Source organism: Candoia aspera, chromosome 1, assembly GCF_035149785.1.
Source record: "Candoia aspera isolate rCanAsp1 chromosome 1, rCanAsp1.hap2, whole genome shotgun sequence".
NCBI classification, from domain to species: domain Eukaryota; kingdom Metazoa; phylum Chordata; class Lepidosauria; order Squamata; family Boidae; genus Candoia; species Candoia aspera.
Genome location: NC_086153.1, coordinates 224,049,755 through 224,064,780, shown reverse-complemented (window position 1 = coordinate 224,064,780; position 15,026 = coordinate 224,049,755). Strand labels below are relative to the sequence as shown.

General features: G+C 43.4%; 1 protein-coding gene across 3 annotated transcripts in view; it reads right to left on the bottom strand.

Annotated features, from left to right (window-relative positions):
• Nucleotides 1–15,026, bottom strand: part of XRCC5 (X-ray repair cross complementing 5) — a 64,321-nt gene that overhangs the window by 21,448 nt on the left and 27,847 nt on the right. For 2 of the 3 annotated variants that reach the window (XM_063288833.1, XM_063288834.1), the window contains 3 exons: nt 8,737–8,933; nt 6,561–6,654; nt 4,804–4,873 (listed from right to left, as the gene is read on the bottom strand). In XM_063288833.1, coding sequence (XP_063144903.1) covers nt 4,804–4,873; nt 6,561–6,654; nt 8,737–8,933 — 361 coding nt within the window. Of the gene's footprint in view, nt 1–4,803; nt 4,874–6,560; nt 6,655–6,690; nt 7,488–8,736; nt 8,934–15,026 lie in introns of those variants that run through there. The other variant, XM_063288835.1, reaches the window with a different exon arrangement.

Here is a 15,026-nt window from a genome sequence, read left to right as displayed (position 1 = left end):
TTAAGGAAAAAGACTTTTAAAGGCATAATTCCTAGGTGAATTCAGCTTTTTGGAAAGCCCAGTACAGTGGGTAGATTTTCTTCACACGAAGTTCTATTCCTCATGTTTCAGATTAAGAAGAGGGTTTTTAAAATCAAAGTAGCCTTTTACCTTTGTTCAAGGATTCCTTGGAAAGGCACCATAGGTTTGTCAATAAAGATGACTGATAATGGTGAGCAACTACTTTTGTTTTCAATTATTAACATTATCTTATAACCTGTCTTTGTGAGGGCATTTTTAATAAATTCTTGGCCATATCCTTCATGCACAAAGCCAAAACCGGGTCCATATTCTGCAGAAATTCAGAGTCCATATGCTATATATGCATGGCACACTCTAAGTATGCCAGATGAAACACACCATGCAGAAACCTTGGCTCTGTACATGTTACACCAGGGACAGAGAAAGCTGCAGCCTTGACTGAATTTCCAAAGCCATCTAGCCCCAAGTCTCTAGTAAGAGCTGTTTAACCTCCCCCAAAAGCATGATTCTTAAAAAAGTCAAGAGAGAGTGAAAGGATGTGTGTCAGAAATGAAAACAGCACCACCTATCTCTTGTTTCAGCCTGCACATCATTAGAATAATTCTCTTAAAAGATTTCCAGGTAGTTCTTGACAGGAAAAAAAAGAAAAGATTCCTCAAACTGGGTTTAAAAGGTTAATTGGTACTCCACCATTCTACCTCTGTTCCCACCTACTTTCTCCCTTTGGGTCTTAACTCACATGTTCACAACCTCACCCATTTTTGGGGTGCACCTCCCAGCAAACCAGGGATCTGTGAATCTGGCCTTTGGCTCCAAAAACTGCCCAACACCAAAAAGAAATGTTAGGACAGCCCTCCTTAATTGAGGGCTTTCAGATATGATGGGCTACTGCTTGCTGAAAGTCAGTCAGCATGGCTAACAGATTTCCATCATGGTTGGTGACACAGTGACATGACCTACACAGTGCGTGTAGGTCATGTGAAATCAAATTTCAGCAATTATAGGTATGCATGGCACCAGCAACCATTCGCCAAAATTATTAAAACAATACCCTGTACAAAAAAACCTCAGTGCATTAATTTGTCTCTCATCTTATTCCAGTGTCACAAGCAGCAGCATTACTTAGCTAACCTTGGCTGATCTTGAAAAGTTAAGCAGGGTCAGACCTGGCTAACAGGTTATAACTAGATTGGGAAGCAGAAGGAAAAAACAAAACACTCCAGAAGAACGTTGCCCAGAAAACAACACAGACACATTCATATAGTCACTACAGTTGGTGTTCAGTTTGAGAGACTCTTTACCTTCACCTTATTCTACTGCCTATCCTCCAACCTGGCATTTTTTCCATCTGCAGTTGCTTTTTACATCATGCTAATCTGCTGCGGCTACTTCCTAACCTACCCCTAATTCGTTCTGCTCCACTTGACCTATTTTCATGGCTTTTAAAGCTACTGAAAACAAATCCAACATACTATATTCAATCTGGCATCAGATTATATCTGATGGCATTTTAACAACAATGTACATGCTAGACTGCTTTATTTATTTATTTAAGAAATTGATAAGGCTGCTCAACTCTTTGACAACTCTGGGCATCGTATAGTAAAAGCAATCATACAATACAATTTGTTTCAAAAAAAACCCTGAACACTAGAAGAAAAGCATCCATTAAAAGGCAAACATGCAGGACCTGCTGTCCACTCTAACTCAAGACAGGTTAGAACACAGCCACGGTACGTGTGGACAGTGTGGTTAATTTATGGATCAATGTGTTGTATGAACCTGGGCAATATGTAATATTTCTTCTTCCCACTTCAGTTTTCAGTCTTGTGTCTGAGGCTGTGACTTTGAGTTTTTTCCCACCCTTTTTTACTGCTTCCTCTATTTTGCACATTAGAAACACAGTTATTACCTGACCTTTATCATATTTTCTTTCAGTATGGCAAATATATGGTTGTAGGGCCATAAAAACACCTTCTGTTCGTCAGGTGTAACCCACCCACCACCCTTCAGGGCCATCTCAGAGAGTCAGGACCTAGGAAATCCATGGTCAAGTTTGGAAGCAGATACATATAAACTGCCCAAGTCTCTCAAAAGTTTACACTGGGCCAGACTTAAGCTAGTGCACAAGAGGGAAAGCAATCATGTTTGAGCATCACACCAGAAATACTTTACATAATAACAAGTATTCCCAAGTTATGTACAAGGGAAATTTCAGCCTAAAGAAAACAAGTATTTCCACTTTTTACATCCTTTCCACATAAAATGGAAAAGCATAAATCAGAAGAAAACTAACATGATTACTTGCATCTTAAACTAAGAAAATAATGAAAACACATTAGTTCAGGAAGTTAACATAATGTATTTAGTTAATTTTATTTGAAGCTAAGTTTCTCTATTTATAAAGTAAAATTCTCATTTACTGAAAAGGAACCCTTAAGAATATCACCAATATCTTTTTCTTAATGAGAAGGTGAATACAACTGACAGAAGCTGCCTTGTAATTATAAACCATTCTGTAGATTGTTAGTAAATTGGTGTTAGGTATCCAAGGCATTCAAGCACAGACATCAAATGCTTCCAAGACAGCTGAGTAGTTCCCCATTATTGAGTTTACTTTAATAAATGCATGTTAAAAATGCCCTTGTCTTGCAGATCTAATCATCCTAATGCTCTATTTATTTCATTAGCCAAGCTTTTGTGCATGTGCATACTAAACCGTATTTTTGAATGAACAAAATTTCTGCTGCTTGATTCAATTAAAAAAGCAGCAGTTCTACCAGTATACCATATTTATGTAATCTTGTGGGTTAGATGGTGAGACGAATTGAAAAAAAGCTTGGGAGAGTGTGGCATTACTTTTGTATACACAGAAAATTAAACAGTCATAAATTAATCTCATTATAAAAGTAACTATTTTTACTTTTCTAATTTTAAATAATACCATTGGGCATTTTTAACAAAACCATTTGTTAGCCTCAATCTTGTATCAGAAAGGAAACAATACTGACTATATAATGTTGTGGGCTCAGTTTGAGAGTTATTATTTAGTATCCTTCCAATGCTGGCAAGTTGTTGGTTTGAATTACAATAGGAATTTAGCTATTTTTCCAGCATTGAAGGTTGTTAGACATCCTTGGGCCTTCTTAGGCAGCAAATTTAAATATGAGTTTTTGTCTCATGAGAAATGAACTTTGGAGCAATTCTTACTTACTTAAATTGGCTGGAATTTTATTTATATATATATATATGAATGATGTCTGCATAATGCAATCATTACCCTTAATCAACTATTAAATCACATTTTAGATTTTATAAAAGTAATATAATTTATCTAGAGATGCTAAATAGCAGTACATATGGTAAAAACATTTGTTATGTACCTTGTTTTCTGAGTATGTTACCAAAGAAGACTAAACCAACAATTTATTATTACCAAACATTTTTAGAAAAAAAATAACTTTAGGATATTATACAAGGAAATTGGAATAGAGAGCTGGAGTATCTTATATTGTATAATCAATATCTTCAGATTTTAAGGAATAGTAGGCGTGTTTCTCATTTTGTTCACCAAAAACTTTCTTGAGGATCTACTGAATCCCTCAAAGAACGTTTAAAAATGGTTTGCGCTCATCTTTTCTATGCTGACAATGTAATACATTTGAAGGAACTTTGGTATATATGTTAAAAGCATGTTCACTTGTAATTTCTTATCAATTTCTTATTATTGCTATGGGGAACCAAGTTCTTGGAAGGCAATTTAACATTAGAAAATGTTCATGTATATTAAACTATATTCCAAAAATCTGGAATTTTTTGGACTATGAAGAACTTTGGATATATTGAGCCTGGACTGCTGCAAAAAATATTATCATAGCTCGCAACATTTGGATTCACTTTCTACTGAAGGAAACACAAGACAATATGATTCCATATGATTTCATTTTAATTTAATTCTTGTTTAAAAAAATTGAATCATAATACTAAAACTGAAGACAGTTTTATAATTCTAATAGCCTGATATGTTTTGTTTTTTTCTCCTTTTTTTATAAATTTAGAATGAGATTTAATTTAGTTGTGGTTTTTTTCCTTGAGTTTTTAGTTTAGTTTAGGGTTTTTTTTTTCTTTTTTTAGGTTTTGTAAAAATTTCCCCTCATTAAAACATGAAACAAATCTCAATCTTGTGTGCTTCCTTGCCATTTCACATCTCTCTCATTTACCATATACTAAAAGCAGTGTAAATTTATAGGAACTTATAGGAAATGGTAAATTGTATACTATCTTCCTCTTCTAAGCACATAATTTTTATCTACAGGCATTAAAAGATTTCTAATATGTAGTACTACTACATCTCTATAAGCCCATAGCAGATAGAACATAGAGAAAAGCACGGTTAGTATGGACGTAGAAACTTAGAATTATAGTCCTATATAAACTTGCTACAGGATTAGGGTTAAATTCTAAATGGATAGTGCTACACAGATAATGTAAGTTTATTATACTTAAGAATTACACTTTTTCCAATACATACTCATTTCTTCCTGATAAGAAAAATAAGTGAATCAATTAAAAATAGTTAACACTGAGGAACTCAGCTAGAACATAGCAATATGACTCAACCTGGACTTAGAAAGATCTCTCCATTAAAGCTCAGTATCACTTAAAACAGTTCACATGATCTTAACTGGAGCTTGACTGATTAGTTAAAAAAAGCAATTTTGGAGTAAGAACACCAGGAGTATTATCAATGTTTTTCAATCAAATAGATGAATTTCCATTTACCTTCCTTGAAGTCAGCATTCTTCTTCCTCACCAGTACTCTGAAATTTTCTGCTGGATTGACACTTCCAACCTATAAGATACTTCATTAAGAGTTACATCCTCAGCCCCGGCTTTCATATCCTTCTTCCCAATTTTAATGAAAGACAAAGCTTAACTCTGTTCTTTCTCCTTTCTAGCTAAATCAAATAGGTCTTAAGATACTCATAAAGTGAAATGTCTTGGTCAAAACAGGATTTGAAAGGAACGGCTCTGTAAGATGAACCTAAGAGATAATATGATGCCCTCGCCTGAAATTGTCAATAAAGTTACAATAAGAAAGGTTCATGTTGCTTTCATATGCAACTTTCCCCAAAGTACAAGCTACTTATTCAGACTATTGCTTACTTGCAAGTCAAACATACCAGCTAAATGGATACAGAATAGCTGCCCTAGCAATCTAACGTAAGAATAGCGAACATCCATGTGGCTTTCTAGGGATATTTAGAAATTCCCAAACAAACTATGACGGGCAAAGAAACATTTAAGCCATAGATAGCTCCTACAGGAATTAAAGGTCAGAGAAAATAATGCATTTCACTGTATGCATAGATAGAATTGATATACAGTAAGCAATACATGAGGCATGTGACTAGACAACATATAGGAAGCATTCAAAACAAAGACAAAAAATTAGTTTCCACCAATTACAAGTAATGGCTAATTTCTAACAAGAATGAGGACTACTTAAATTATTCTTATGTGGGAAACAATTGGATTTTGAATAGAGAGTAAAACAGTGACCTTGGGCCAGTCACTCTCTTAGTCTGGGAAGCAGGCAAGGGCAAACCACTTTCAAAAAACCTTCCCAAGGAAACTGTAGGGACTTGTCCAGGCAGTTGCCAGGAGTCAAGACTGACTTAAATGCACCCCCCCAAAAAAGCACCTGTTAGTACAGATGATAGTCTCATGAAACTATGCCTTCCAACTTGGGTAAATGCAACAGGCAGACAGATCATTGCACCATCAGGATTTAAGAATGGCCAATGGCCCATCTAGCCCAGCTTTGTGTGTCATACAGGGGCCAAGCAGATGCATCAGGAAGTTCACAAACATGAAGAGCAACAACGCTTTCATTATTTCTTCAAGTATTTAAGGCAGTTGCCTGTGATTCAGGATATAATACAGAATCATCAATACTTAGCCATTAACATGTATATGAAATTGGTCTTCAGGGACAACATGCATCACTTTGCATTTCCTTATACTGAACAGCATTTGCCACAATCCCAACTCTACACTGAACTTCTTTCTGCTGAGGAAGCATATAACTGATGGCCCTTAATCCACAGAAGGCTATTTAAGGAACTACTTTCTGTTCTTGTAAATATACTATTTAATTTTTTTTAAAGAGAACTTACATTTGGAGAGAGATCATAGTTTGGTAGAACAGGATGTGGTTTGCATGCTTCATTACTCACTAAAGGTACTGCATTTGAAATCTAAAGTGTGTTCACAAGGTACATCATGAGGAAACCATTCACATGATCTTCACCTTACCCAGTTGAGGGCTAATAATCTACAACACCCTTTCAAGCATTACACTGGATGACTGTATGGAAAAAAATGGCCAGAGGCCACTGGATATGGCCTTAGAAATAAATGAGAGGCTGCTTGTCATTCCGTTCTTGGTATTTGCTTGCCTCACCAAGAAGAGACACCTTTAACACAGTAGCCGATATAACCTCTTCTACGACACAATCTTTGCCAGGAGTACTTACTGTAGTCACACTGCCTTCAGAGAGGCTTGCAATCCTAAAACTGGCTTCATCATCTTCTGTTTTTGCCTTCTTAGCATTAGGCCCATCTTCATTACTGGAAAAAGATAAGGCCATCAATCTGAAGAAATTCTTTTTAGAGTAAATTATGTAGGAAACACATCCACTGTGAGAATAGTTTCCGAAGATACATATTAGGCATTCAACTGTCTTTTAAGCACCTTCCAAATTATACCTTGTTTCAATCAGGAGGGAGCTTATCCAGAAAAATAAGGAATCAAATCTGATGCCTGAATGATGGGATGCCCACTCGAACTACAACATTGGCTACAGATTGCTTTTCCTGAGTACCTGAAAATCAAATATTCTCTATGTATTTTGCTAATATGTCCTCTGCTTGACATGTGTATATATGTGGATACATTAATGGTGCTTTGCATTCACATATTAGTTTTTAATGTTTAAATTGACATCAGCGATAATGGAAATTTTATATTTAAGGAAGAAATCTATTTACCCTTCTAATATAATTTGCTAGTTCCCATCTCCAAACTGATAGCTACTAAGTCCTTCTGTACACAGAAACCCTGTATGTCTTCTAAACCATCTCTTAGATTAGCATACCTAAGAGCTTGTTAAACATCAGTTGCAGCTGTCAGTACTTACGAGAAAACTCCCAATTAAATATGCTCTTGTGCTGGATGACCTTCAAGAACATCCAAATCTGCTTCCTAAAAACAAGCCTTAGGGTTTAGCAAGATGCAATTTTAATGTCATTATCTGTACCTTCTCTCCATTAGACAGAAGGAATGAACATTATGTACACATATTACTATGGCAACAAAGGGCCTGCTTGTGCCTGGTCCCATATTTTTTCTAGTACAGGATATGCAGATGGAAGACCTCCTTTTCATGCCAGATTTTCCTTTCCTGTGAGGAAAAAAAATTCTGTGACTCCAGAATGTGTTGATCCTTTATTATTCTTGTTGAACTGGGCTAAACCCCTAAAGTGTTGTATGGAAAACTATGGCATAAACTCCTTAAAAAGTGCAAGACCAATTCAGCTCTGAGGGAAAGTTTAATCACTGCTCCTTACATATTAGCATCTGGATCTTTTTAGAGCAGAGATGGGTATCCTTCCTACAGTTAAGGTCTGAATATTTCCATCCTATGTTTAGGTGGGTAGGTGGATTTTCAAAAAAGTGCATGTCAGAGGCTTGTCCCAGAAACCATAAAATGTTTCTGGTTCTTCTCCTCTGTCATGAATTGTACAGGAGGGAGAGGATGGATTGATTGCTGCTGAGAACAGAGACAGCACCAACTGACATGGCTGAGATGAGACTCAGTTGTTTCAGCTATTGCTCTAACTGAAATCTGACACCAACCTGAGGAATGCAGCCAGGAATGAAGTTGTAACCGAAAGCAGTTATCAATCTTCAATTTCAAACGAAAGGTGGGAAACAGGATGAGCTAAAGGGGAGGAATCCAGGGAATTTGATTCACTTGAGTCTTTGAATGGACAGGGACTAGGTCTTAATAAAGAAATTCTTTCCTGAAACCTGAATAGCTTGCAGTGAGATTTCTTGCTATTGAGATATCTGACCCCATGATCCTCACAGTGCATTAAGCCTAAAAGAAACTTAAGATACTTATTTAAGGTGTTATTGTTTGTTTGAGGGAAAACCTATACCCCATAATGCCACTGGCAAATTCCAGTGAGGCTTGACTATAGCTGGAGATCTATAGGCTTCCAGACATACTTCAGAGAAATAAAATGCACATTGTGGGACAAATATAGGGTTCGCTGTCTCAGAACATTCTGGGATTTTGTTTTTTGTTTTTACTTTCCAGACTAGCCTACTGCCCTAGAATTCCATGGTGGTCTCTCATCCAAGTACTACCCAGGTCCAGCCCAGTTCAGCCAGGTGCTGCCACTTGCTATTGTTGCATTAAAGAGCCGTAGCTGACATTAAGTCTCTCAGGATGCAAAAGACAGAAGCTAGTTTTACACACTATTAGAACATTATGAGCCTCTTCCCACACGGTGTTATTGAAAAAACACTTGTGGCCAGCCCAGCCATCCAAGAGGCAATGCTGTACCCCCTACAGAAAGAAGTGCCAGAGGTGAAAGATTATAAACAACTACAGAACCATTTTTGCAGTGCTCCTGCTAACTCACTTGTCTTTAAAGATGAACTGAGCCGTCTTCTGTTCTTTTATTTTGCCTTCCTCCTTCAAGGGGAAAAGGGCTTTTACTTTCTGTAGGGGAGCCTGGCATTTCGCTGTCACTTGCTGAGGAGCCTCCAACATGTCTAAAAGGTGTTTTTCAATGGGAGGCAGAGGTGCATCAGGATGAAAAGCTTTATGTTGTAGGCACTGAGGGAAGATCACAAGGGAATAAGCATGTCAAATCAGTAAATCAATGGATCTATCTATGAATCAATCAATCAAGGGTATAGCCTGTACTTTTCTTGTTATGATGGAAGATACTTTTTCATGAACAGAGTGAGATTTGCTGTGGAGGACAAGTACAAATATGAACTTGTCCTTGATTACATTCTGAAACTAGATGATTTTATATGAGATAGTTTGTGATGAGGAACTTCTGGTGGGGACATGACAGACTGAACAGCTGAGCTTGTGGGCTCCGCGGACAGAACTGACAACATGGCAAGGTTTTTTGGGCTCAGGCAGGTTTTTCCTGAAGGCCTGGAGCGTTTTCATGGACAGAAAATGCTCGGAATCATCCCATTTGCCCTCCAGAACGGCGACTTGCAGCCAGAGGATCGTAAACAGTGTTTGTGCTAATCTGGTAAGAGCCACTGGGAGGCTGGGACGTCACCATTTCCAAGCTGCACTGTAGCCTTAAAGGGGAAACTAAGACCAACCACCCCATTTCTAAATCACCCAATTTTTATCTTTTTAAGTTTATGTACCCTAAGAGAGGCTTTCTACAGCAAGGAGAAGCGGGCTGTCTTGGTCCTTATTGTTATTTTTGGGATTAATTTTTTAAAAATCTTTTAAAGTTTCCGCTTGTTTCCTATCTAAATATTAAGGAGGACTGGAAGTAAATATTTGTCTCTCTGTTACTACTTTTGTACTGAATTTAAAGATTTTAATATTTTCCTACATGTTGAAATCTGCTGTTTTGAACTTTCAGCTTTCTGTTGCTACTTTTTCTGGGAAACTGCCTGTTACCAGATTCTCACTTTTGTAAACACATTCTGAAAACTTTCCATTATCTTCTACTTTCGCTGGTTAAGTACCTAGGGGGTGCCATAATTTACTGCAAGGGACATGGAAGATTTCAAACAGACTTTCTTGGAGTTCCATCAAAAACTCAAACAGATCCTTTTGGATTCTTGTCAAATTATTATGCAAGATATTTGGGACACTGTGGAAAACATTAGTTCTAAAATGTGTCATCTGGTTGGGGATGTGGAGGAAGTTGAGGAATTTAACAATGACAGAAATGTCTCTAACAACAGGGAGACTGAGACTTTTGCTGAATTGCCAGATGTCATGATCACCGTTGCGATGCTTGTGACATCGCAACGGCTCGCATGACAATACAGGGAAATGGGTCCCTGGCGGATTAAGGCAAAAGGCAACCATGAAACAAAAGAAAGCAACAGGTGCTGGAAACTAAGTAACAACCAAAGCCAGTGGCGCGGAAGACAAAGATACAAAGTTGCCAAAAGGTAATTGACAAAACAACAGGAGAGGCGCGCCCGAGCTGTCAAAAGGATTATGAGCCTGATCGCCCAGCAATGGATCATTACCGTTCAGGAAGGCGATCGAGGCGACGCCCAGGGCACAGGGGGGCTGAACGACCTCTCACCTGACAAGGACGAAACCGGTGGGACTCGTGGGATGTGCCTGGAATAAGGTGGGATGAAGCGCTGACCGGCGCGGGCTATTTAAATCCCGTTCGGGCGCGCTCCCCTCACTCTCAGCTTTTTAAAGGCATGCACCCTGTTTTCTCAATAAAGCCAGAACCTAAGCCTACACTAGCGTCTGTGTCTTTACTGGTTAGCAGGCAGAGCCTGACATAAAGCTGAGAGTCTCAAAAACAAACCTCGCCAGTCTCCACCGGGAAATTTTTTTTCTGCGGGAGAAAACACCGGCGATGACGGAACTGGGGACGGCCATGGAAGCAGCGCTTCACACCAGAGTCGCGAAGCACACAACGCAAGAGGGGGAGACGACCCGATAGCTGCTAGAGTCAGCGCACCTGAGGTGGGACACGGGCTCCCTCCCTGCCCACACCGCACCCCAGTTCCAGACCTGGAGCTCCAGCCCGGACTGAAGAGCCCCGACGGAAGATGAAGTCGGGGGCCAACAACTCTTCACGTGGGTTGGCAGAGCAGGACCCTGGACGGGGACATCCTACACCACCTGGAGACTCCACTACCCCCAAATGCCCGAGCAAGGAGTCGCAGGACTGCCGATCGGGCAGCAACCGGCAGCACCAAGGACGGACGACCCTGGCATACCGGACAGGGTCAGCACCCTGGAAGCCAAGGAACACATGCTCTAGTCCATGGCATCGGTGGTGAGCGAACTCACAGAGACTGCTGCTGCACAGGGGGCAAGAGGGGATCGGGGCACCCTACCCATCCCATCAACAACCACGAGAGGAAGGGGCCAAGCACGGGACGCTTTCGCAGGGCTTTGTGGTCCCAGCCCGGTGGGGGTCATCCCTAACCACCCACAGGTGGGGGTCTCGCAAGTTGGGGGATTCGCCAAGGACTTCCCCGTGAAATTTGACGGAGACCCCACGAACCTGTCATTCTTCCTCACGAACGCCAGGAACTACATGGCCCAGTACGGACATAGCTTCGGGACGGAAGCGTCCAAAATCTCGGCAGTGGCCACGAAACTCAAAGGCAGGGCTGCGGACTGGTATGTCCAGATGTCCGAGTCCGGAGCCCCAGCCCTGGCCACTTTTCACGACTTCCTGGCCGCGCTGAAACAATACTTCGAGGACCCCCTGGCAAAGGAAAGGGCCAAGAGTACCCTTAAAGGACTTCACCAAGGAAAAAAAGCAGTGGCTGACTACGCCCTCGAGTTCAAGGTCCTAGCGGGCAAAATCCCGGAATGGTCTGAGGCGAACCTTGATCGACATGTTCAAGGATGGCCTCAACCGCGAGGTGCTACAATGGGCACTCTAAAGGATGACCCAGACTCCCTACACGGGTGGATTTGTCTGGCCGGAAAGGCAGAGCACGCCCAGCGCACTTTCATGCTAGCAACCACAAATGACAGGACCCCTCCCAGCGCGAGAGGACCAGTCCCACAGTCGGGCCCAACCTGGGACGCAGAGCGACAACGGAGGTTTGCCGGCGGGCAATGTGCCAGGTGTGGGAAGACGGGCCACCGGGCAGTGGACTGCTTCAAAGACAGGATGGATCGCCCACCCAGACCAACACAGAAGGCGCCGCACAAGCCACCCAACCCTCCCAGACGGCTGACAGGAGCGCTAGCGACCCCGGACGAGGAAGTGGACGCCTACCTCGCAGGGGATGTAGTTGACGCCCAGGAGCAGCTGGCGGGAAACGCCTCCCACCTGCCCTAAGCAGCGCCGCCGGACAGGTGGCAAAGAAGGGGCACGACAACCCCAGGGTGAGTGAAGATTGCTCCATCATGGCAGGGCAAATAGAACTCACTTATGGCTCTAGAGCCATCGCGGTCGAAGCTCTGGTGGACTCTGGGTGCTCCAGAAATCTGATCCACCCAGACATTGTCGCCGCACTCAAACTGCCCTGCTCCCCCCTCCCTAAACCGCTGGTGTTCCAACAACTCGATGGCTCTACAGCGGGGGGGGGGGGGGGACCGGCCACCCAGGGTACAAGAAAGGTCACCCTGAAAATGGGCACCCACAGGGAGTCCATAGACTTTGTAGTAACCCCAGTGGGGAAGCTCATAGTGGTGCTGGGGATCCCCTGGCTAGCATGCCACGACCCCTGCATAAATTGGAGGACCCACTCTATCACGTTCGAAGATGGAGTCTACCAAGCACCAACAAAGGAGAAATCCTCCGCTCTGACTGTGGGGAGGGCAGAGACCGTCGACCAAACCCATGCACCCCCCCCCAGAAGGACTGCCGGAGCGATACTTGGACTTCGCAGACGTCTTCGGAGAAGAGGAGGCGGACCAATTACCCCCCCATCACAAGACGGACTGTGCAATCGAACTGCTCCCGGACGTCCCATTACCCAAGCCCAAAATCTACCCCATGACCCAGAGGGAATTGGCGGTGCTGCGAAAATTTTTGGACAAAAACCTCTCCAGGGGCTTCATCGAACCGGCAAACTCGCCGGTTGGAGCACCCGTCCTATTCCAAGAAAAGAAGGACGGCACCCTGAGACTATGCACAGATTACCGCAGATTAAATTCCACCTCCCTATCCAACAAATACCCCCTTTCCCTTGTAAAAGACATGCTGGCACACTTGTCAAAGGGAAGGGTGTTTTCCAAACTCGACCTCCGCGAAGCATACTACAGAATTCGCATCAGGGAGGGGGACGAGTGGAAAACGGCATTCAACTGTCCTAGTAGTGTAGATGTCCTAATCTACACAAGGACTCAGAGGGAACATGAGAGATTAGTGAGACAAGTTCTCACTAAGCTCCGGAAAGCCAAACTCTACGCTGAGCTGTCCAAGTGCGAATTCCACAAGTCGCGCTTAGACTACTTAGGGTACAGAATCTCTGACAAGGGCATAGAGATGGACCCCACAAAGGTTCAGGCAGTTTTGAGCTGGGAACGCCCACGCACCAGGCGCCAGCTTCAAAGCTTCCTTGGGTTCGCGAACTTCTATAGGTCCTTCGTGAGAGGGTTCGTGGAAATTGCCCTGCCCTTAACCGATTTACTAAAGGCCAAAGGCATCGGGGAGATGCGCAAGGTCAAAAACCCAGGGGCTGTGCTTAATTGGACTCCCGCCTGTCAAACCGCTTTTGACAGGCTAAAAGCGCTGTTCACAGCGGAGCCAATTCTATCCCACCCGGACCCCGAACGGCCTTTTGTGGTGCAGGTGGACGCCTCTGACTTCTCAATTGGGGCCATCCTGCTGCAAAAGGATTCCGCTGGAATCCTGAAGCCATGCGCCTATCTCTCTAGGAAATTCTCAGAGACAGAGAGGTGCTGGCACGTGTGGGAAAAGGAAGCCTTTGCGGTTAAAGCAGCACTGGAGGCTTGGCGTCACCTTTTGGAAGGGGCGACTTGCCCGTTTGAGGTCTGGACAGACCACCGCAATCTCAAGGCGCTCCATACGCCCCGGCGCCTCAGTCCCAAACAGATACGCTGGGCTCAGTTCTTCAGCCGGTTCAAATTCCAGCTGAAGTTCATCCCAGGGAAAAAGAATTTCCTGGCAGATGCACTCTCCCGACTACCCCAGGATGCGGAGCCTATCTCCGACATCATAGGGACTGTGCTCTCTGATTCCCAGCTGGGTCTGGCAGCTGTCACCCGGGGATGCGCTCGGGGACAGCCTGCCCCCCCCCTTACAAGCAACTCCGGCGCAACCCGCCCCCAGGCGCAGGCAACCCCAAATGCCAGGTGGGTTACAGGCAGATTTTATAACAGCGATAAAATCTGACCCCTGGCTCCTCGCCAACCCTAACGAAGTCACTATGGAACAGGACCTCGCATGGGCGGAGGGAAGGTTATACGTCCCTGACTCACAAACGCAGACGATCCTCAGCAGATCGCATGACAGCAAACAGGCTGGTCACTTCGGGTTCCTGAAAACCCTACACCTAACTCGGAGACAGTTTTGGTGGCCTTCGCTGAGGAAGGACATCAAGATGTATGTGGCGTCCTGCCCGGTGTGCGCAATGGCCAAGCGACTGGCTGGCAAACCCCAGGGACTGCTGCAACCCGTGGCTGAATCCTCCCGCCCTTGGGATGAAATCTCAATGGATCTCATTGTAGACTTACCGCCTAGCCAAAAGAAAATGGTCATTTGGGTAGTCAAAGACTACTTCTCAAAACAAGCACATTTCATCCCCTGCGCCTCGATCCCATCAGCACAACAGCTGGCGAAACTGTTCCTAGTACACATGTATCGCCTACATGGCTGCCCCTCCCGCTTGGTGACCGATAGGGGCACACAATTTACCTCGAGGTTTTGGCAGGCTTTTTTGAAACTGATAGGTACCCAGCAAGCCCTGTCAACCTCCTGGCATCCCCAGATGGACGGATCTACAGAGATCCTTAATGCCACACTGGAGCAATTCCTCCGCTCCTACATAAACTACCACCAGGACGACTGGGTGGACCTACTCCAGTTTGCAGAGGTCGCATACAACAATGCAATACACCAAAGCATGGGACAAATCCCCTTTGGGGTGGTGTCGGGTCAGGAGTTCGTCCCCATCCCTGAACTACCTCAGCCCCCGTCCCCAGCAGTGACCGCCTATGATTGGGGTGCGAAACTCGCAGATTCCTGGCTGGTCATCAAAGACG